General features: G+C 40.4%; 2 protein-coding genes across 2 annotated transcripts in view; one reads left to right on the forward strand and one right to left on the reverse strand.

Moving 5' to 3' along the window:
• Positions 1-19,953, reverse strand: part of LOC134530545 (density-regulated protein homolog) — a 35,807-nt gene extending 15,854 nt beyond the window's left edge. The window contains exon 1 of the mRNA XM_063365464.1: positions 19,851-19,953. The gene's annotated coding sequence lies outside the window, so the exon portion shown is untranslated. The remainder of the gene's footprint in view (positions 1-19,850) is intronic.
• On the forward strand, positions 11-6,104 carry LOC134530544 (WD repeat-containing protein 36). Its single transcript, XM_063365462.1, has 4 exons — positions 11-1,384; positions 2,856-3,121; positions 4,462-4,733; positions 5,181-6,104. Exons 1-4 carry the CDS (start codon positions 114-116, stop codon positions 6,039-6,041), a joined length of 2,670 nt encoding a protein of 889 aa, XP_063221532.1. The 5' UTR covers positions 11-113; the 3' UTR covers positions 6,042-6,104.
• Positions 19,954-22,170: the final 2,217 nt, after the last annotated feature.

The raw sequence follows: 22,170 nt of genomic DNA on the forward strand, positions 1-22,170 counted from the left end.
TGTTTTTAGCGTAGTTGGTAACACGCAAATAAATATGGCGAACACACTTGTTTGTTATTGGTGTACAGGTTAGTTGTTTATTTTATTTCTATAAGTTACGTTTGAGCAGGGCAATGAGCAAAATATTTCAGAGGAACCGCGCGCTGGGCTACGTGAGCAACCACGTGCCGCTCCAGGTGCGCTACATAAAATTGCGCAAGGAGAACCTGGTGGTGACGTGCGTGGGGCGCGCGTTCCATACGTACGGCAGCTCGCACTTTGCGCTGCTGAGCGTAAGCGGCCAGCACGACGAGGACATCAGCTGCGTCGCGGCGGACTCGTACCACGTGTACACGGCCGCCGGCAGCGTGGTGCGCGCGTGGCGCCGCGGCAAGGACGTGAAGCACGAGTACCCGGGCCACGACGGCGCGGTGCGCCTCATGCTGCCCTTCGGGCCGCACCTGCTCACCGTCGACGAGGGCGGCTCGCTGCGCGTGTGGGACGTGAAGGCGGAGGAGCAGCACGCCGAGCTGACCTTCAGCCGGGACGTGTTCGAGGTGACGGCGCTGGTGCACCCGAGCACGTACGCGAACAAGGTGCTGCTGGGCAGCCGGCAGGGCGGCCTCGAGCTGTGGAACATGCGCACGTGCAAGCGGGTGCACGCCTTCCCCGGCTGGGAGTCCGCGGTGACGGTGCTGGAACAGGCGCCCGCCGTGGACGTGGTCGCCGTGGGGCTCGCCACCGGCAGGATCGTCTTGCACAACCTACGCTACGACGAGACGGTGCTGGAGTTGCTACAGGACTGGGGCGCCGTCACGGCAATCTCGTTCCGCACGGACGGCCACCCCACCATGGTGACAGGCAGCCCTGCGGGCGCCGTCGTGCTGTGGGACCTGGAGGAGCGCCGGGTGCTCTGCCAGATGGAGAATGCCCATGCCGGGTCCGTCACCGGCATGCGCTGCTTCCCCGGGGAGCCTCTCATGGTCACCTCCTCGCCGGACAACACCCTCAAGATGTGGATCTTCGACCTGCCGGACGGAGGCGCCCGGCTCCTGCGGCTGCGTGAGGGACACTCGGCGCCTCCTGCCTTCATCCGCTTCCATGGGAGCAACGGCCATAACCTCCTCAGCGCTGGAGCCGACTCCACGTTAAGGATTTTCAACACTGTCAACGAGACTTTCAACAAAAGTTTGGGGAAGGCGTCTTACAATCGGAAAATCACCAAGAAGAAGGGATGGACAGTTGCGAGTGCATTGAAGATGCCTCCGATAGTTGCTTTCACTTCTGAAATGACTCGTGAAAAGGAGTGGGACAACATTGCTGCCATCCACCAGGGGATCCCGCATGTTACGACATGGTCGTACGATAAGGTCAAGATGGGCGACTTGAAGTTGTTGCCCGAAAGGTTTGTCTGAGTGGAAATAATGATTCATAAGTGCTTATCGTGGTAATTTTCTCGCGTCGTGGCTTTTGCGTAGATAAAATAATAAAATTCAGAAAATACTTTTTTTTAACACTTAAGATCTATTTTTTCATCTATCTTTTTAGTCTGTAAACAGTGTTTCTTAATTTCTACTATTTTCTGAGTAATTTACGTTTATAGGTCTCATTAGATAGCCAATACAGTGAAGCGGCCATCGCCATGTTATTCTTTAATCCTGTAGTTTTCCATACATAAGAAAGAGTATAATTTTGATTTGGATATTTTGAGGCAATGTAACGTAAATAATAATTTTAAAATAATTATGACTCCCTACTGTGCATCTGAAACCGAGTGTCTACCCTTGGACGGAATTGTTTTTAGCAGTATGGAGGCACGAAACGCTGACTTGTTTCGTGTGATAGCACATAACTTGACATATAAAAGGATTTATTATGTTTGATACACACAATTACAATTCCCCTTTTATACGTTGACACTTCGCACCTCCACATTGCTAAAAAAAAGTTCCTGTCAAGTGTTGATGCTTGGGTTGGATGCACAGTAAGAAGTTACTTTTTTTTTTCTTCATTATTATTTACATTTACATTCCATTGCATCACAATATCCAAATGCAGTATTTAAACGTTCTTACATATGGAAAACCACAGGATCGACAACGCAATTAAAGTACGTGGAGATGGCCGCTGCACAGCATAGGCTATCTTATGTGACCTACAAACGATAATTTTTTTTAGAAACCAGTAGTGATTAAGATCATAGGGTAAATAGAGGGGCGTCTTTAGTGTTTGGAAAACGTAGTTTCTAAATTTTCTTATTTTTTTTATGGAAAAGCAGCGATGCAAGAAAATTACCCTTTTCTTGTATCTAGCTGCCTGATGAAAACTATAATGTTCTTATTTAGTAGTATTACATACTTAATAACAAATTTATTCTCAGCAGTATCCGTGTGTGAATGTGTGAGTAAGTGGTAATTATGTAATACATTTTTAGTCTCTCATCTTATATTGGCAACTAATGTCTTTTTAACTTTAATTTCATTCCTGCAAGTACATAAACATTATAAACTATTCATATAAATTATTTTTCTGTTTATCTTTTATCGTTAAACATTTAGTTTGCATTCAAGTTGATTTTCTATCATTAGTTATATTTTTTTCTTTATTGTTTTCATTTTTAATATGCAATATAAATGTACACAATCTTTTAATCTGGTTCAGTAAGAAACGGCGTCTCTTAACTTTGTCTCAAGTAAAGATGATAAATAAATTAAAATAAATAAAGATTATAATAAATCTAAAAAAAAATAGTGGCTAAAATGTAGGGACAAATAATTGAAGCATTCAATATTTTGTAAATGTCACATTTAAAACCATAATTGCTTTGATTTATCTTAGGTTGGTTTCATCAGAGACTGATGTAATTTTTTTGGCAGATTTGACAGCGTGGAGAGCAAGAGTCAGTCCAAGGTGACCGCTACGTGCGTGTGCCTCTCCCAGTGCGGCAACTTCGTCGTCGTCGGCTACAGCAGCGGGCACGCGGACCGGTTCAACATCCAGTCTGGCGTGCACCGAGGCAGTTACGGCAAGCCCCGGGCCCACGAGGGGCCGGTCCGGGGCGTGGCCTCGGACAGCCTCAACCAGGTCGTCATCACTGGGGGCAGCGACTGCCTCGTCAAGTTCTTTCACTTCAACCCTGCTGGTACCCTAGCGTGACTGAAACCAAATAAATAAGGGCCTCCCTCTATTTGTAAAGCCTGTACTTGGAGTTGCCTTATATTTAAGGTTGTCTGAAATTTAGGTAGATTTTATCATAATTGATATTTTAGAATTGAAATTAGTGTTTAAAATAGCTTAGGTTTCCCTCCTCTCCCCCCCCCCCCCTCCCTTTTCACTACTGATAATGTTAGTTTGGGCCAGACTACTGTAAGGTTAAACTCACTTTTTTATTTATCCCCCACATTGCATTGTCACGTGTTTGCCAAAAAAAAAAAAAATTTTTTTAATTTGTTACTATATTTTTAATTTTGCTTATTTACCCTATCAATTTTTGACATAACAATGCTTTAATAAAATTTCCTCAAGGGTGTATAGTATGTTTACCAAGTGACAGGTTGGAGCCTAACCACCGGGAGCACTAACTGATCATTTCATACGTGCAGGAGTAAGGGAAAAGTGGAGGGAATGAACCCCTTTGCCTGCTGTTTGATTTCAAAGTCTTGCCTTATGTTGGTGGGAATGCAACTTCAACTGTCATGGTAACCAAAGTCCAAAGCCATCCCTAATGCTATGTAGAGCCAAAAAAAATTAAATACTCAAGTTTGTGTTGTAAGCTGTGGCAAAATACTTAAAAAATCTAAGCTGGCAGGGCCTTGATCATTGTAATTATTTTAATTAAACCAGTTCCTTTCCCAATGAAACTAGGAGAAAATAATTTGTACTGTGAAATCTTATTACAACGTAACTGATGAAACCCACCTTTTTAAAAATACTTAATAATGAAAGTACTTTATACTGAACTGTTACTAAATGTAAACAATCTTGTTGGGACCTGAAAATATATATTTTAAAGTGAGAAATCCTTAATAGTGAGGTACTTTATCTCTATCTAAGATGTTGAGATGGAGAACTACTTACGCTAATTTTCTACCAGGTTATATTCTCCAGGAATATTTTTAATGACTTTTAGGTAAATAAAAACATTGTGACCGTGTTCCTCTCCAAAGCTTTAGAATACGGTCCATCATGGTTTTCTAGTCAGACACTCCTGTTCCATATATCAGACTTCAGTTCCCAGCGAGGTCAAACTTGAATTTTTGGCACGTAGAAAACATCCTTGTGAAGGGATGGGGGAGGAAGGAATTTCTCATAACACTCCTGATACCTCCACTGATCTCTTTTCCACATCACTCTTCGTGAAACTGCAGATATCTGCAGGTACTCAGTAGAGTCTTATCATGCCATGTAGTGACGAAGGCTCACAGTGTTTCCTTGCATGTATAGTGTCGCTAGCTTGGCGGTTGGTCGTGCGGTCGTCCCCAGGGTCGCTGGTGGGCAAGCTGGACGTGGAGGAGCCGGTGGACAGGTTCTGCTGCCACCGGGAGAGCAGCATGCTGGCAGTGGCCCTGGAAGACCACTCCGTCCTCGTGGTGGACATGGACGTGCACAGCGTGGTGCGAAGATTCCCTGGCCACGCCGGCGCCGTCACCGACCTGGCCTTCAGCCCCGACGCCCGCTGGCTGGTGACCGCCGGCACCGACTGCTCCGTGCACACCTGGGACCTGCCATCCAGCCAGCTCGTGGACTGCTTCCAGGTGGGCCTTGCTCCGCAGTCCACTCCCTCCCACCAACGTCTTGGTGGCAGTTGTCCGCTGACGAGGCGTGCTTGTGTGGCGAGGGTTGCTGACTTGATTCCAGCATCCAACAGGAACTCAAATTTATGAGCACGTAGTTAGTATCCAAGTGGTTCGGAGTCCAGTATAATCTTGGAGGTCTCACCGCCTTGAGCCTCTGCGTAACCCTGTTGACGTTAAACCTATGTACAAACAATCTTTTGGTCGAGGGATTTAACTCCCTTCTCATCAACATCCAAGAGTTTCACAATTTTTCAGGCAAGGCAATTCCAAAAGTACTGTGATCATTCCTGAGTTACCTTCTTAGACAGTGACACTAGGAAGGGAAACAGTTTTATGTAACAGGCATCATCAGCAATTACTAATGATCATTTAAAAAATAATTTGTCTGCTTGTTGTGTGTTGCAGACAGAATCACCTTGCACATCGCTCAGTTTTTCTCCGACGGGCAGCTTGCTTGCAACCACACACGTGAACTATCTCGGAGTGTACTTGTGGTTCAACCGCACCTTGTATTCTCACGTGTCGTTGAAACCTGTGGATCCGGAGGCCGAGCCCCAGCTCGTGGACCTTCCTTCCTCGTTGGGCAAACCCACGTCTGAAGAAAACCACGTGCCTGTCCCCGAAGAGCCAGAGTTCACTTCAGCTCAGCAGATAAATAAAATGCTCATAACTTTATCAACACTCTCTACATCTCGGTGGCAAAACCTTCTGAACCTCGATGTCATAAAGAGACGAAACAAACCAAAAGAACCTCCGAAGGCTCCCAAAGCTGCTCCATTCTTTCTGCCCACTCTGCCTTCTTTGGAGATGAGGTTCGATTTGAGTGATGCCGTGCAAAAAGCAGGAGTTGACGAGAGTAGAACTTTCCTGGAGGTAAATCAGAACCTGACAGTTTTCGGAAAGCTGCTGAGCAAATCTGCAGAAACTGACAACTTCGACCCGGTGCTGGAGAAGCTCATGAGCATGGGCCCCTCTGCGATAGACCTGGAAGTGAGTCTCCTGGCGCCGGCAGCGGGGGGCTCCGTAGCGCTGATGCTGCAGTTCATGAGACTCATCGATCATATGCTGGACAGTCGCAGGAACTTTGAGCTGGCCTACTCCTACCTGGGGCTGTTCCTCAAGAGACACGAGGACACTGTCGCGTCGGAGCCCGAGCTGAGGACTCACGCCAGCATCCTGCGTGAGCAACAGCTGTCGGGTTGGCAGGACTTACAAAACAAAATGTTGTACAACTTGTGTGTTGTTCAAGCACTTAAAACTTTGTGAGCATTTTTTATGAATATCTAAACTGTGACTTTTGTATATACATATAAAACATGATTAATTTTATTTGCTTTGCTGTGCATAATCAGTATTTACCTGTATTGTGATAAATAGTGATAACCATTAAGAATGAGACTATATACGAAGGGGAACCAAAAAGAGACCAGATTTCTATCAAAAATAATTATTTATTTCCTTTTTTACAAATTCCTTCAGGCACCTTCATAGTACTCTCCAATAGATGCAATGCACTTGTTAAAATTTTTTTTTCACACTGTTTGAAGCACTTCTGGATCTCTTCTACTTTTTAATCCTTCAGTGCCCTTTGTGATACTGTTTTTAATGCTTCCACATCATCAAAACACTTCACTTTTAAATTTTTCTTCATTCTCGGGAACAGGAAAAAGTCGCATGGGGCTAGTTCTGCCGATTACAGAGGGTGGGGAACAACAGACCACCCCTGAGAGGCCAAATAGCGGTTCACTTGTAAGGCCATATTGTGGGGGGGGTGTTGTCTTGATGAAAGGACCAGTCACCTGATCGCCATAGTTCCAAGGTGTTTCCTCCGCACATCTTCTCACAAACTTCTTAAAACTTCCAAATAAAATTGCTCTGGTTAACAGTCTGGCAAGAGGGAACAAATTTCTGGTGCACAATTCCACAGACATCAAAAAATACTATGTTCATTGTCTTAACATTCGACCTTACTCGTCTTGCTATTTTTGGTCTGGGGGAGTTGGGAGTCTTCCACTAGCTTTACGCTTGCTTGGTTTCTGGGTCAAACCCGTAATACCAACACTCATCACCCCTAATGACTGTGGTCAAAAAGTTTGAATATTTTCAATCTCGTTTTTCAAGTTCTTGGCTCAAATTCTATCCAATTTTTTTTTTTATATCCTGTTTGAGAAGGCCAGGAACAAATTTAGCAGCAACACGTCTCATTTGCAAATCCTGTCAAAATCCTCTGGTATGAGCTCTAACTCACTCCTGTCTCTTCTGAAATTTCGTCGATCGTGAAACAACGATCCTCATTGATTTTTTGGCAAAACCATTTGAAAACTTGTGTATGGCTCATAGTATCCTCTTTGAAAGTCTGTTGAAGCGTTTGGTAAGCTTCTGATGCCGATTTTTCAAGCAGGAAACAAAATTTCAAACACACATTTTGTTCTTTTAAATCTGCTATTACAACTTCGCAAGCGGAACACGAGAACAGTAAGAAAAATAATTTCAGAATAAAACGTTAACCTACAAACTGATGCCATCTGGACAGCTGTTTAGTGAAGGTATCTACTAACCCCATCTAGCGAGAAAACTCTACTCCGTCTACGAATGGCAGCGCGCTCTCAGTCCAGTTTTTTTTTTGGTTCCCCCTCACATAGCATTTTCACACCATTTGTCAAAAGAATTAGGAAAAATGTATTGAGTGCTGGCTTTGGTGAATTCCAAGCTTATGGCTAATGAAAAATTAAGGTGTTTGAAGGAGTGGTGGTAATCGTGTTGTGGTTAGATTCAAACAGGTTTAGGCGGAAATACAAGCAAGTAAAAAGTCAGTTTGATCTAGGTCGGGTCAGCAACATTTAAAATACTATAAAATCTTTAAAATTATGAGTTTTCACAAAAGTGCTTAATTTATTTTATTGAACTGATGAAAATTCGTGTAGTTGTGAAGGGCTTCAAAGAAGGGGAAAATTTTGCACTTTACTGAATTAAAAATGTGCGAATATTTATGAAATATTATAAGAAGTACCATAAATAATTTGTTGGGGCATTTTTTGTATTTTTCAGTTTAATATTTTCTGAGATTTTCTATTTACCTTGAACTACAATTTCATTGGCTGCTATTTGTTACATTTTCGTGCATTGTGGAAGCAGCAGACATGATAGTGAAATGTTCAGGGAGATGCGATCCGTCTTCATTTCCATGCCAATGTAAAAAGGGCCTAAGTGTTCAACATGACTTAGGTGTTTATGCTTCCTTTGGAAATGAGAGACGTGTGTCATAAAATATTTATTCCGAAGAACTGTATTTAAATAAAATAATGTTTCACCAACAAATCATCCAACATTTTGTCAGGTAACTACTAATTTATCATAGCAAAGATTTAAAAAGTGTGATATTGCAACAAATTTTTAAGACAATGCTTCGCATGTAATTTGACTTTTTTTTATTCAGCCAATTGTTGAGCCATATTGGTTAGAAGCCCAAAACATTGGCTGAAATGTTGTTTGCTTTGTGTGAACAGTTTTAACTGGCTTGTTTTATAAATGTGGCTGTTTTTAACAATGAATATTCTAATTCATACTTACTAACCACCATCAGAAGTTATCAAATCTTATTTCTTCCAGGTCACATCTGCATGTTTCGTAAGTGTGAAGAGCCATTTTTTTTCTTTAGCTAATTGTTGTGCTATATTTGTTAAATGCCCAAAACATTGGCTGAAGTGTAGTGCTTGCATTGTGGAAGATGTTTTACATTACTTGAAGTCGGTCCAGTTTCCTCCGGGGATAATTTGCGGAATGAGCTAGCCCAGAGCGCCAACCAACGAATTACTGTGCGCTGCTACACGAGTGTCTCTCATGGGGTGGGTGTTGGCCATGTGCCAGAGGCAGTGGCTTGCAGTCAGTACAGGCTCCCTGAGCAGGTTGCTCCTATTCGGGAATGAAAGAAAACTGTTGCAAACACTAGATTTATTCATAACTGCGTGACACTGTACACGGTGCTGTCCAGGTCCCTAGCCTGTCATGTGCTTGAGCAGCGATGCACTGAAGACGTCGTACAGGTTGCACAAGCGTGATGATGGATTACCCACAGTTACACGGCGCTTACGAAATGTTAAACAAACACACATGAACTCTCAAGAGCAGGGACCATCTGGTGCTAAAACTGGGTGGAGGACCCCTAGGGTCCATTGTACGGGTGACGACAGAAGTTACCAAAAGTACAAGTTACAAACTACAATGATGGCGAAATTACACAAAATACCCTAACTGACACTGTCTGGTGTAAAACCTGGGCAAAGGTACAAGTGATCCACCTCGTGGACGTTGTAATGCCCTACTGTAAAGCCCCAGGGAAATGACTCGTCCGAAAGTTTGTCTACACATTTAGCCCGCAGGCGGCCCTGTGAGGGCGATGCTGGAAAATCCTACTGGCAAAGTTTCTGTATTCTCGTGGCCCGTAGCAGGTAAAATACTCTGTTAACTTGTAGGAAAATAAAACACCTCTCAGAGGAGGGCTAACATATTAATTAAGCTGCCAGATGGTCAGCTCTTGACCAAGGAGGACATACCACGGAGCTGATGGAAACGGATTCAGAAAATATTAATAATGGAAAACTACCTCGTTGCTGGCAAGATAGTGATTGCTCCACTAGGTGTTGGGCACAGTTGTTAATGACCGCGGCTGGGTGACGAACTAATTACACGAGCACCAGCTTATTAAATTATATGAGTTGTAATTAGAAATATTTTATTGACATTTTCAACCAACAATCTTAAAACTCCAATTGCTGGCAGTTAGAAACGAGAATAGTATTAATATTGTGGCATGATGTTAATGTCAGAAACTTGTTTATACATTTTAAAAATTAAAATTTATTTCATAATTTAAAATTTCATGAAACCTAAAATTTAAATATTTTCCTGATAAAAGTTAATTGTAGCTCTGGATAGGCTATAATTGAAAATAATAATATTATATTATATTATAAATATAATTCTTTAACCTTTAGAAATTTTAAATTTCAGGGGGGGGGGGGGGGGGCAGATAGGGCCACCTCCTCCCCTTCCCAAATTTATGCATATAGGTGCTAGAAAGAGCATTCAGACTTTGACAGATGAAAAATACTGAGAAGTTATACACAAAACAAGCATAGTCCAAAGTTCATTGCAGCAGCAGTCAAAAATATATCTAAAATATATAATCAATAGGTATAAATTATTGCTGCAAGGTTTATTTCAAAAACACTCAGTCTAAGATAGAATCTTTAAATAAATGTATATTAAAGTATGTTTCACTATTTTTAAGTGAATTGGGACACGAGTTATGGTCATGCTGTACAACCATGTCACTAGCTTATTTGAAAATTAAAAACATCAGAACAGAGAGTCTTTGATATTACTGCCAAACTTCAGTATAGGGGATTGTGATTAATTGATTACTGGTTTTTATATATATATTAGGGATGGGATTTTCGAATCTTGGATTCGTCGAATATACCGAATCCTATGGATTCGAGGATTCGTAGGATCCGAGGTGGGATTCGAGGTGGGTTTTTAAGAGTTTTAGGTAGTAACTGATAATTGTAGTGCTGGGCGAAGTTTGAAAATTTCGAACCGAACCGAACCCTTACGTTCGGTTCGGTTCGAAACCTCTTAAAATATATTCGAAAAACCGAAAGTTCGTTTAAAAAAAATTACGTTTTTCTAATTTTCTAACCCCCATTAGAGACCATTCACAAAACAGCTCAACAAAATTCTATTACTTGTAATATTCCGACTTTTATCGCATAATCGTCGCCTCAAAGTTTCAAGCTCAGACAAAATAAAATAAAAATTATTAATCGTCGCATAACTCGCATAGCATTTTTTCATATGGGCGCGCTTTGTTTTTTGATTACTTTAGAGAATTTTGTATGCATTTGTCGTACTACGTAATATAAACTATCGTACAAATGCCAAAGGTATTGTATATTATACCTTTAACTATAGTGCGTGTACGATAAGTGTTGTAAAATCACCAAAAATTGCTTACCCCATACGTTAAACTAAAGCGCATGTACGAGAACTCTCGTATTTCGGCAAAACTAACGTGATCAAGTTAACACAAGACAAATGCGGTAGGAAATGATTACGTAAATTACGTATTTTAAATTACTGGGATGTATTTATTTTCTTTGGCCTTTTTGGTTATAACAGTCAGGTAATGAAAATATTAATTTAATCTTGTGTATTAAAAGTACTGGTCCAGTAAATTTTACAGTACGGTACTAATTTGACTAGCGTAGTCGCGGCAGCTTTCATTATTTCTCGTGTTTTCTTTTTTCCTACGCAAATTTTTTAAACCACACTTTTTACGTTACGTTTATAATATTATTGTTCTTGAGGTGATTTGCGATGAGCAGGCTAACGTCGTTTAAGTTTTCCAAATGGAGAAAAGATAATGACGACCCGGATGATCCAGAACCACCCCAAAAAAAACGTCTAAAGTTTCTTCTAACGAGCAGCATTCTTCCAAGAAAACAGCAACTGCAGTCAGCGGGTTTTGTAATGTAGATAGGTAACTTAATTCACATTCGCCTTTTTTTTGATGTCCTATTAAAAAGTTTTACTTATTAAAAATGTTAGGTTATGTCTACCACAAAAATATGTTATGTGGCCTTATGCTGAATGTTCGTCATCTTTATAATATTTTTTTTAAACGAAGGTTAGTGTACACTTAAAAAGGAATATAGTCTTTTTGAAATTTAGATGTAACTTCTTCACGATATAATGTTTTTTAATTTTACATATGGCTGGAGAATCTTTCTTTCTCACCAGTCAGTTAAAGACCAAAATGCTGGAACTTCTTCATAAATTAAAAGTTGGTATATATATAAGCTAAGCTATATAAGGTTTTAATTTTACATATGGCTTGAGAACCTTTCTTTCTCACCACTCAGTTAGACCAAAATGCTGCTCATCGGTTCATTTTAATTCAAAACAATTATTTCTGTATGAGGTTCAGTTCGGCTCGGTTCGAAACCAGAGAACTGAGGTTCGTCCAGCTCTAGAAAATTGTATACCTAAACTATATTATAAAGGTAACGGAAATGGCACAAACATAAGATAAACTACGCTGCATTTTGTCAATTAGCATAACTACTCTATCATTTCCAACCTTCAATAATATAACATTGCAGAAAAAAACGTAACTTTTTTTAAATGGTGTCTGTTATACAAACGTATTTTATTGAAAACATAGGAAGGATTAATTTAACAGAGAATTAGACAGATGCAAACTTACGTGTGTGGTTTTTGAGGTTATTTGTCTCTATTTTATATCAGGTGTATACACTATACACTTATTTTATAATTTTATTAATACACATGTGATTTTTTTTAATACATAGGCCTATTTAATTTTTTAAAATAAATGTGGGATTTTTTTTTAATAACATGTGGTGAAGGTTAGTGTGGGACTGGGATTCGAGATTCGATGACAAACACTGAGGATTCGAACAAGGATTCGGATTCGACCAAAATGTGGATTCGTCCCATCCCTAATATATATATATATATATAATACAGTAAGTCCTCTATTTACGTCGTACCGATTTACGTCGTTTCGGAGTAACGTCGCTAATGTTTGAGTACTCATGTTTCAATTTAAGTTGTCGCCGATTCACAATAACGTCATTTACAATGACCGTAAATCTTTATTTTAACCAAAACACCGTATATAATTTGTTTATAATTCTTTGTTTCCTTCGGTAGTTAATTTATGCTATGTAGCGTAAGCTACACGTTCACCGCCTTATCTTATCATACATCATGAGGGACGCTTCCTGCTCTTACGTACAGTATGTACTATATATCTGTTTTTATATTTCAATCAATAAAGGTAATAAAGCAGCTGGTTAAATAACCATTCTATAAAGCTGAGAAGTACTAGTTGGACTTGTTTCCCACGCCGTCGGTTGTCATTTGCTGATAAAATTGCCCGTTGTCACGTCTGTATGCCAGCGCTTCCGGCCGACCTTGGGCCATGGCCGGCCGGTGGCATGAAACATGGCTCATTTTGCGTCGTTTCTATTTACGTCGCGGTTTTCAGGAACGTAACCCCGACGTAAACCGAGGACTTACTGTACATATACACACACACACACACACACACAAACACACACACAAACACACACACAAACACACTTAGGTACCGTAAACTAGGCCAACTTTGACCCACATTTTTCAATTTTTCAAATTTGATGCTTCTTATCTTTTGCATTACCTAATAAAGTAAAATTTTCCAAAACATTTTTGGTGTAAAGGTGAAAGTATTGGGGATAAGTAGTTATGTCGGTTTGGAGTATTATAAAATTTTATTGTTTTTTTACAAATTATTTTTTTAGTGGTTTAAAGTTGTCCCATCATATGACAACTTTAGCCCACTATCATTTTTACTGCAGTAGTGAGTTTATTTTTATTAGAGAGTTAATGTTGTACAAATGGGGTTATGGGACAATGTTATTTAGAGTTATACCTAGAATATAAGACCAAATAAATGACTAAAAAGAAATTTTTGTTCAACATTTTATTAAGAAAAAACTGTGATTATCTAAAGCATACAAAAATCACACTAAAACATTCATTATTTTAAGTATACCTGTACCTTCTATTGATAACTAATGCAAACATATGTCCAAGCACACTTGTGAGTCACCATGAAAAATTATTAGGCAACATATGATAAACATTTTTACATAGGTAGTCAGAGTCAATATGAGGACAAAACTCTTTATGAAGTGAAAGTGTTGAGCTGAGGGACAAAAAATTATCCCCTCCTTATTGGCACAGGCTCACGTATTTTCATTATTATGTCATCAAAATCATAAATCATTATGTCCTCTTTACCATTGACTGGCCATTTCCAAAATTTCATAATTTTTTCCATTAACTTTCTTGATTCTACTGTCATCTATGGGAAAACCAACAATCCTGCCAGGATAGATTCTACTGTCATCTTCTATGGGAAAGCCAACAATCCTGCCAGGATAGAGTTCTCCATTGTATGTGACTGCAACATAGTCACACTCACTTAGTTATTCCTTCCATGATTCATTTTTGTGTGAAGTTAGGCACTCAGAATCGGAATTAGGGTTTCCAGATTCCAGATCGTCACTTGTGGAATCGGAAATGTCAACACTGGATCCCTCGTCAGATGAGGTAGAATTGTCTTTCCTTGGCCTTCCCCTCTTTCTCTTTTGTTTAGGTTCTGAGGCGACTTGTGTACTGTTATCCACGTCTGTTGGAGTGATTCCTTTACCAGGTTCAACGTTTACAAGTTTTCTTTCGAATCGAAGGTGTGGTCTCTGATCTCTTACTGATTACTGTTTCGAGGAATGCTTCACTGACAATCTCAACATTCACAGAACTTTCAGCACCTGGCAATTGTTTCAAAACATTGGTGGCATCAAGAGGATGAATGCCGCAACTTTTGAAATCTGAGACTAAATTTTGCCCCTTGTCTTGAACAGAGACTCCCAAAAGTTTATTCAGCAATCTAGGGAATACATCCTTCGGTAGAGTTTTGAAACGCTCTCCACTAGGAGTTTTATGCCATTCATGTAGGATTTTTCTCCATTCTGTCTTCAGTGGATGAAAGAACATCATATCTAGTGGCTGTGTCAGATGGGTGGAGTGTGGGGGCAGGCAAACAAAGACAATGTCATTTTCTTGGCAAGCTGAAATGACTTCCTTGTTAATGTGAGATGCTAAGTTGTCTCCTATCAGTAACTTTTTTCCTTCTTGTCTTTTGAGTCTAGGGAGCACAAGATGGAAAAACCAGTCTTCAAATGATCCCGAGTCATACCATCCACTCATTGACCTATTAAATTGTGCACCTTTCGGACCCCCTTCCATCCATGTGTCCCATAACGTTTCTGCCTTATAGACAACATAGACGGGCAGAAGTTCCCCTTTAGCATTTCCACAAATCATAACTGAGGTGGACGTTTTGGAAATAATCCATTACTTGCGCAACATGTTTCATTCTGCGCCTTGACAAAACTTTTCTGCTTCCTGGGTCATCAGTAATGTTGGTTTCATCGTAATTCTACATATTTTCAGGTGGAATGCCTTCAGCACTTTTCTCCATATTTGAAAAAAAATTAAGTAATTACCAGCCCGGTCTCGCTTCATGTTTGAGGATATGCAGCACGTTAACTCGGGGTGACGTTCCAGAAAGTGCCTTCCCCAGTCATAACCTGGTAGGTTGTCACGGAACTCACAAACATTTCAACCCATTTTGTCTAAATAAAATTTGACAACACATCTTAGAGCATATTCTGTAATGGGAAACCCAAAATCACATAAAATCGTAGTATGTTCAATGAGTATTTATTCCTCTTCTTCGGTTAGTATTGGCTGCCAACCTGGTTTTTTACCTTTCAGTTTGTTTTTAATTTTGCTGCGGGAGATGTTCCAAAACTTCTCTGCTGCCCTCTGAGAAAGTCTACCATCCCTAATATCTTTCAAACACTTCTGTAAAGTATCTTCTGTGTAGTCTTGATATCTACGACTCCCTATCTTTCTTCTACTTCCTTTTCTCGCTGTTCTCTTAGTGCTGCATGTTTACTCCCTGAAACATATAAACAAGCAAAAAATATTTAGCATAGTTTGGCCTCAATGTGATATAAAGTTTTCTGAAACATTAAAACAGGAAGAGTGACAGATGAGGTAATTTATTTTCAATGGTGCAACTTTAACCCGGAACAAAGTTGTCCAAACTAACCTCTAAATTGACATTTGCTATTACTATGAGCAAAGTTGAAAAAAATTTGTACAATTAAGCTGATATTGAAATGTTCGGTGAATATGTAGTTTAGCAATATTTCTGAAAAATAATGTTAAAAATCCAGAAATACTTTTATTCTATGCTCTTTAACTTCCTCTTTTCATTAAACCCGGCGGAGATAAGAAATTCCAAATATTTAGGAGATATCGCCGTTCTTATTTTGCTATACAAGACCTGTGCAATCATTCGACCGCCACAATTTTTTTTATTGCCATGTGTTCGTGAATGCCTAATTAATTAAAATGGTCAATTGGGTCCGGTCAGTTACATTTTAAATACTTTCAAACTAAGCTGACATTAAAAATAATGTGAATTAATTTTAATGGTTCTTTAGTTTTAAAGTATTTATAATGTAACTGACCTGACCTAACAAACCGGGACAAAGGATGAACAGTAACAACTCACGTAATATTTTTTTTTTACTTATTGCTTGTGCAATAATATCCAAATAACAAATAAAACATTGAAATTTGAAACGTTAAATACTCACTTAAGATAGAGGCGGGTACAATTCCTTTGCCATTAGTAGAAAATGATGTAGTCGTTCACCTACGTCGCGGGAAAAAAAAATTCATACTCGTAAACAAGAAACAATGGAACGCCGCATGAATGCACAGTATTGTGATGGAAATTAAAAAATTCCATATCTCCTAAAGTATTTGGAATTTCTTATCTCCGCCGGGTTTAATGAAAAGAGGAAGTTAAAGAGCATATATAAAAGTATTTTCGGAATTTTAACATTTTTTTTCGCAATTACAGCTAATCTACATATTTACCAAATGTTCCTGTAAGGACATATGTATAACGAAAATAATATTACACTTACCAGAATTGTCCGACTAAATTCAAAATACACACACCACAAAGTTGTGCACTGAATAATTCTTTATGAAACAGCTGATTCTTTTGTAACAGTGCTACCACCTCAATTGAAGTGGTACAAAAATTTTCTAGAGCAAACCGTATGTATTCGTTACTGAGTAACGGGTGCGGCATCTAGTAACGAGTAACGAAACGTTACACACGAATGCATTTCGTTACTCGCATTTTTCGTATGTTTTACGCATGCGCGCGCTTATTCGTTATAAAGAACGATGTTTGTTTATTAAGAAAAGTATAATTTGGAAATTCGTCGTCCAAGTTTTTTACTGTTTATTAAAGGTATTGTGTGTGTAGACAAAGTTTGAGATTGGAACAGAAACAACGTAAGAAAGTATTTTTTACAAATTATAAATATGTATGTTTTTGTTTTTTATTATCGCGTATTTTCACGTTTTTTGTTCTTATCTTAAAAGAGATATTATAATAAAGCTGCTCCAATGAGATTTTATTGTTTCTTGGTTAACAAAAGCTGTTAATTATCAAATACTTTTAATTGTTTATATTCGATTTAACACCTCTAAAATTTTCTACCTACATATTTTGACGCCGACCGCCAATGCTCCTCTATGTCGCATAGACCGCTATGCCTCATCAACGTCTCCTAGAAGCGTGTGCACCGAACGCGCCCGTGCGCGCAGCTAAGTGCAGTTCGTGCGACGAGGCGAACGCCATACAACGAGTGCTACACCGGCGCAAGGATCCGGCCGGGTGTGGCATATCCTTCCGCCGCACTACAACAAATTGTTATAATTATGTTTTTCCACAGGATTTTATTGAACATTATTTTTTATTAATTAATAATTAAGTCTTTGCAAAATCATGTTTCACGGTGCGATTTGTCCCGAACCTGGCCGGTTCAGTTTCCCGCGAAATTCACACGTTTCCGCGGGAGGGCTGGCGGGGGAGGGGGGTCGAGCGCGGCGACACCGCCAGTGTCCTTCGAGAGCTCAACCAGGCCGGCAGCCTGCGCGCAACGCGGAACCTTCAACCTTTGCATTCACCGACATGTAGTTTTCCATAGTGTAATTTCTTTTCAACCTTTTGTACAGTTCCGCGGTCGGCCTAAATTTACCATGAGGTACTTAACTTAATTCAATCAGTGCTCCGAGATGAGTGTTCCACGTCATACGTAAGTACTGTGGGGAGAGTATGTGGTTTTACGTCGGCGCTTCATGCCCAACCTAGCCTACAGGCTACTTAGTTTTGGCTCGCACGGGGCAGCCAGCAGGCGACACGTGTCATCAAACTTAATAACGATTCAGTCCCTGGGACACATCTAGACACCACGTAGAGTCGCCGGAGACACGGGCCTACGTGCTGCTAGCCCAGTTTATCAAGTGTAATATGTTAGTGGAATAGTTGTTCGCCTAAGTGTAATTCGTCATGTCAGGGCTTATGTATCACCGTCGTACGGCAGTGCGCCACCAAACTTAATAACGATTCAGTCCCTGGGACACACCTAGACACCACGTAGAGTCGCCGGAGACACGGGCCTACGTGTTGCTAGCCCAGTTTATCCAGAGCTAGGTATTAGTGTAGTGTATTGTGCTTCAAAATATCGTGTGCCATGTCAGAGTATCTTTTGTAACTTTCGCGTCACGTATACGAGTCTGCCCCTCACGCGCATAAGAATCGTGAGCCGCCACTGAGGAAGTGAGCTGCGCGTGTGACTAGTCGCGTCGGGCAAACCGTTACGGCCAGAACGGGCAGCAGCATGTATTGGGCTGTGCTGTATTAAATTCACCAACTATCTGAAGAAGTTTTGTGTTATTATTCAGGCGTCCCGAGTGGCCTCAACAGCTCGGGGGGCCCTACTGCGTTGACCCCTACCTCTAGCCACAAGGCCGAACCCTCCCTGAGAACACGAACCGGACAAAAATCACGTCTAAATAATCAGAGGTAGCGGGGACGGCGTCAATTTTAAACAGTAACATAATGGGAAAGAAGTCTAACTAATGTTGGACCTGTTATTTTGAAAAACATTTGTAAAACAAAATAATCAACCTTTTTTCTCAGTGTGGGACAAAGTCATGGGCGTAGCCGGGGGGGGGGGGGGGGGGGTTAGGGGTTCAAACACCCCCCCCCCCCCCCCCCTCTCCAAAGCTCAATTCTTTAATTAATTTCTTATTCATCACTCAAACAAATTTCATGTTAAAATTAATACATTTTTTACCATTACAATAATTAAATTTAAGTACCGAAAACTGCTAAAATAGCACTATTTTACACCTTAAAATCCAAATTTTCCCAGCGAAGGACCCCCTTGATGGGGGGGTGGGGGGGCATGCTTCTTAACACCCCCCCATACACAAATCCTGGCTACGCCACTGGACAAAGTTGGCCCAGTTTACGGTAAGTAAATTCTTTAATTTTATACAATAATTCATAGATTAATGGACACTTATTGATGGGATTTCTTTATTTCTTTATAACTGAGAAGAAACACAATTGGAAACACTAATTTGTTTAACAGATTCTAAACTTGAATGGCGGTTCTCAATGGGTAGTACATAATATTATAAAAGGAATTGTTACTGCTTGTATCAAACTGCCGTCAGCCGCGGTCTCGTGTTCGAGATCGGGCGCAGGTCCTAGCGGGGTGGCTGGCTTTCTTAGCGTTTTCTGCTCCGGGAGGGCGCCAGGCTAGCTCGGTGTCTAACCGTGTGATGGTCGTGGGTTCGTTGCCCCAGCGTGGTCCGCTAGAACCGTCGGCGGTGGTGAATTTTGTTTCCTGATTGGGTTGGGTTGTTTAAATTAATTTACATACACTGTTTTGGCTGTTCTACGGGTCGCACGTCGCGCACAGGGGGTGCGGGGTGGACTTTTTATTGTTCACGATTGACACTGGTTCATTACATTGGGCGCGAGGTTTACTCGGCGGTACATGACTGCCAATGGGGCGTCGGAACACGTAGAAGTTTTGATTACACTATGATTACAATTACACTTGATAAAACGGCACTCTGTGGTGCTTTTAAGTACACGACTACACTGCACACGTCTGAGAGGGGCACCTGCGTGCCTCTACGTGCGTTTACTTAAGTCCTCACGCCAGTTGCAGTCGAGGGAGAGCGTTCAATTAGCATCGGCTAATTTCGTAATCTGTAATTGGCGACGCGCGGGCCCACCTGTGTGGACCGCGGCTCGCTACTAAATTAAAACACGTTTACTCTTGAAGGTAGCCTCTGCCTGTGCACTAGGCGATTAAATAAAGTTCTGGGGTGGCGGGAGACAGCCCGTACCGAATACTGCACGGCCCCACGTAATGCTTTGTGTGGGGCGTGTTAAATTGATGCGGCTGGGTTAGGCCCTACACCGGAAAAAGGACCGGGCGCACACGGGGAGTATTAAAAAAAGGTTTTGGTGGTGACTATAATTACCAGATGGATGTTCGGTGAAACAAAGAGATGCTGGCTCCCCGTGGGACGTGCGTCCGTCCCGGTCCGCGAGTCGCGCTGTACTCACGTGCAGCCCTGGCGCGAGGGGAGGGGTAAGCTCCCTGTCGCGCCAGAGTTTCTGAAGTTCCGTTATTCGTAAAAATCTATATAATTAACTAATTTTAAGTGGCTCTAAATTCACATAATAAAACCATAATGATTAATCTAATATCTATATATGTTATAGAAATGACATTTAATAATTTTGTCTAAAATAAGTTTGAATATTAGAGTCAAGCTGGAGACTGTCTGTTTCTTGAAAACTACTACAGTGGCGAACGATAATGCTAATTTGGGGTGGTTTGAATTACGTCACACGTTTCCCTACTGAAATTAGGCTGAAGGCCGCAAGGGTTGCACTCACAGCTGTTTTAGCGGAAAACTACACGTGAGTGAGCCGGGCACTCCTACGTCGCACTTTATTAATTAGGGGCTTTTGTTTGTTTTTGATTACGTTATTATTGCGTGGGGAATTTTGTAGGCACGGTGAGTGCATTGCATGCGTAATTAGAAATGGTTCGCTATTCTCTACCTTGGGGCTGCGGTCCGCTCACTTGACTCGGGTGGGCCATGGCTAGGGGTGCTTTCCGTTAGCGGAGCCGAGTACTGGTGGGTGCAGGTCGGGCTTTGAGGTGGCCTTCGGCCGTACGATGTCAAAACTTAACATACACGTTTATATTCATGGAAAACTATAGGATCATCAATGAAATTAAATCACAACAAACGGTAATTTTTCAGAAACCAACAGGAATAAAGAAACGCTATTTACTGGGTAAATAGAGTAATGCCATTAGTGTTCGAAAAAGGTATTTTCAGAATTTTTTAAAATTAATAATGGTGTGAAGGGTTTCTTAGGTTATATGCTATCTTTACAATAAGTAATTGTTCCACATCACGTATTCAAATTTAGCCTTGATCCCAATGGCATGATCCTGTATAATTGATGCTAGCTGTTTTAATTTAGTAAATCTAAAGAACCTGAACACAACAAATATATCTCAATACAAACAAATTACTTATGTCTCATCTTGTGAAATTTTATTTTTGTATTAAACTTGCGATCATAATTCACTTTTATATCACAAGTTTTTCTTAAGTTCAGGCACTAAGAGGCACTACGCCACGTTGCCAGGTTCGTGATCAAAAAGTGCGTAGAGACCGCAGAACAAGATAGGCTGTAATCAAAGATTTAGTCGCAAGTTGAATTACATTTAAATAGTAAAATACATATGACAGTGCTTTAAAAACAGATACATAAATAGTTTATAATTAGATTTGACATTAAAAGATTAACGGAATGATACATAAACATGGGTCGATACGGCTATCGATAGCTTGGTGATGCGGGCCATTCATCGCACAGCACACGTTACACTGCACTCGTTTGCGGTGCCCGCAGGGGAAAATAAGACGAAAATGGGCAACAACGAATAACTGCAGGAACCCCCGATGGGTGTTGTATGATATGTTGTTTATTTGAATGACTGTTTTTAACGACGGAGATTTTGATTCATACTTACTAACCATCATTAGAAGTAACCAAGAACCTTTTCCACTATATTATGGTTGGAACAATTAGTTAATGACGAGGTTAAAAAGTGACTCCAACTACGTCACCGCATGCCGTCTCCACGATTCCTAACGCAATTATTTCCACTAGTGATGGGCAGAACGGATCTTTTGACCGAATCGGTTCTTTTGGATCAGTTCCGTGAGATGATTCGTTCAGAACGATACGTTCATCTCGGTCAATTCGTTCTTTTCTGTGTATGAGATCTGGCTCTTTTATCAGGTGTCGTAACTCGTTCATCCTTTAGAGTATTACGTACGTGTTTTTGTATTTGAATTTGAACATTGCTTTCCGTAGCCAGTGAATCACAGTTGCGTATATGAAACAAGATTATTTATATTTTATTATTTTTTAAGTTACAAATATTAATATATAGGCTATTTACACTCTAGTGACAGTAAAGTGTTTACATGTAGACCAACACATTTAGAGAAAAAAGACAAAAATTTAATACTACTGCAATTCAGTATGAAGAGAAACAAATGAAGTACATTAATTAACCCAAAAATGGTAAGTGTGAACATTTGTAGTTACTTTCCCTGTTATTTTTTAATTCATACGGTTTTTTTTTGTTTTTTTAGTTTTTTATTTCCAAATTTGTGTATGTGAATGTGAAAAAGCAATTTTAAACCACTACTTAACAGTTGATATTTTCAGGTATAGATACTTTTCATGTTACCCTATTTTATTTGA

The sequence above is a fragment of the Bacillus rossius genome, chromosome 3, assembly GCF_032445375.1.
Source record: "Bacillus rossius redtenbacheri isolate Brsri chromosome 3, Brsri_v3, whole genome shotgun sequence".
In the NCBI taxonomy this organism is placed as follows: Eukaryota; Metazoa; Arthropoda; class Insecta; order Phasmatodea; family Bacillidae; genus Bacillus; species Bacillus rossius.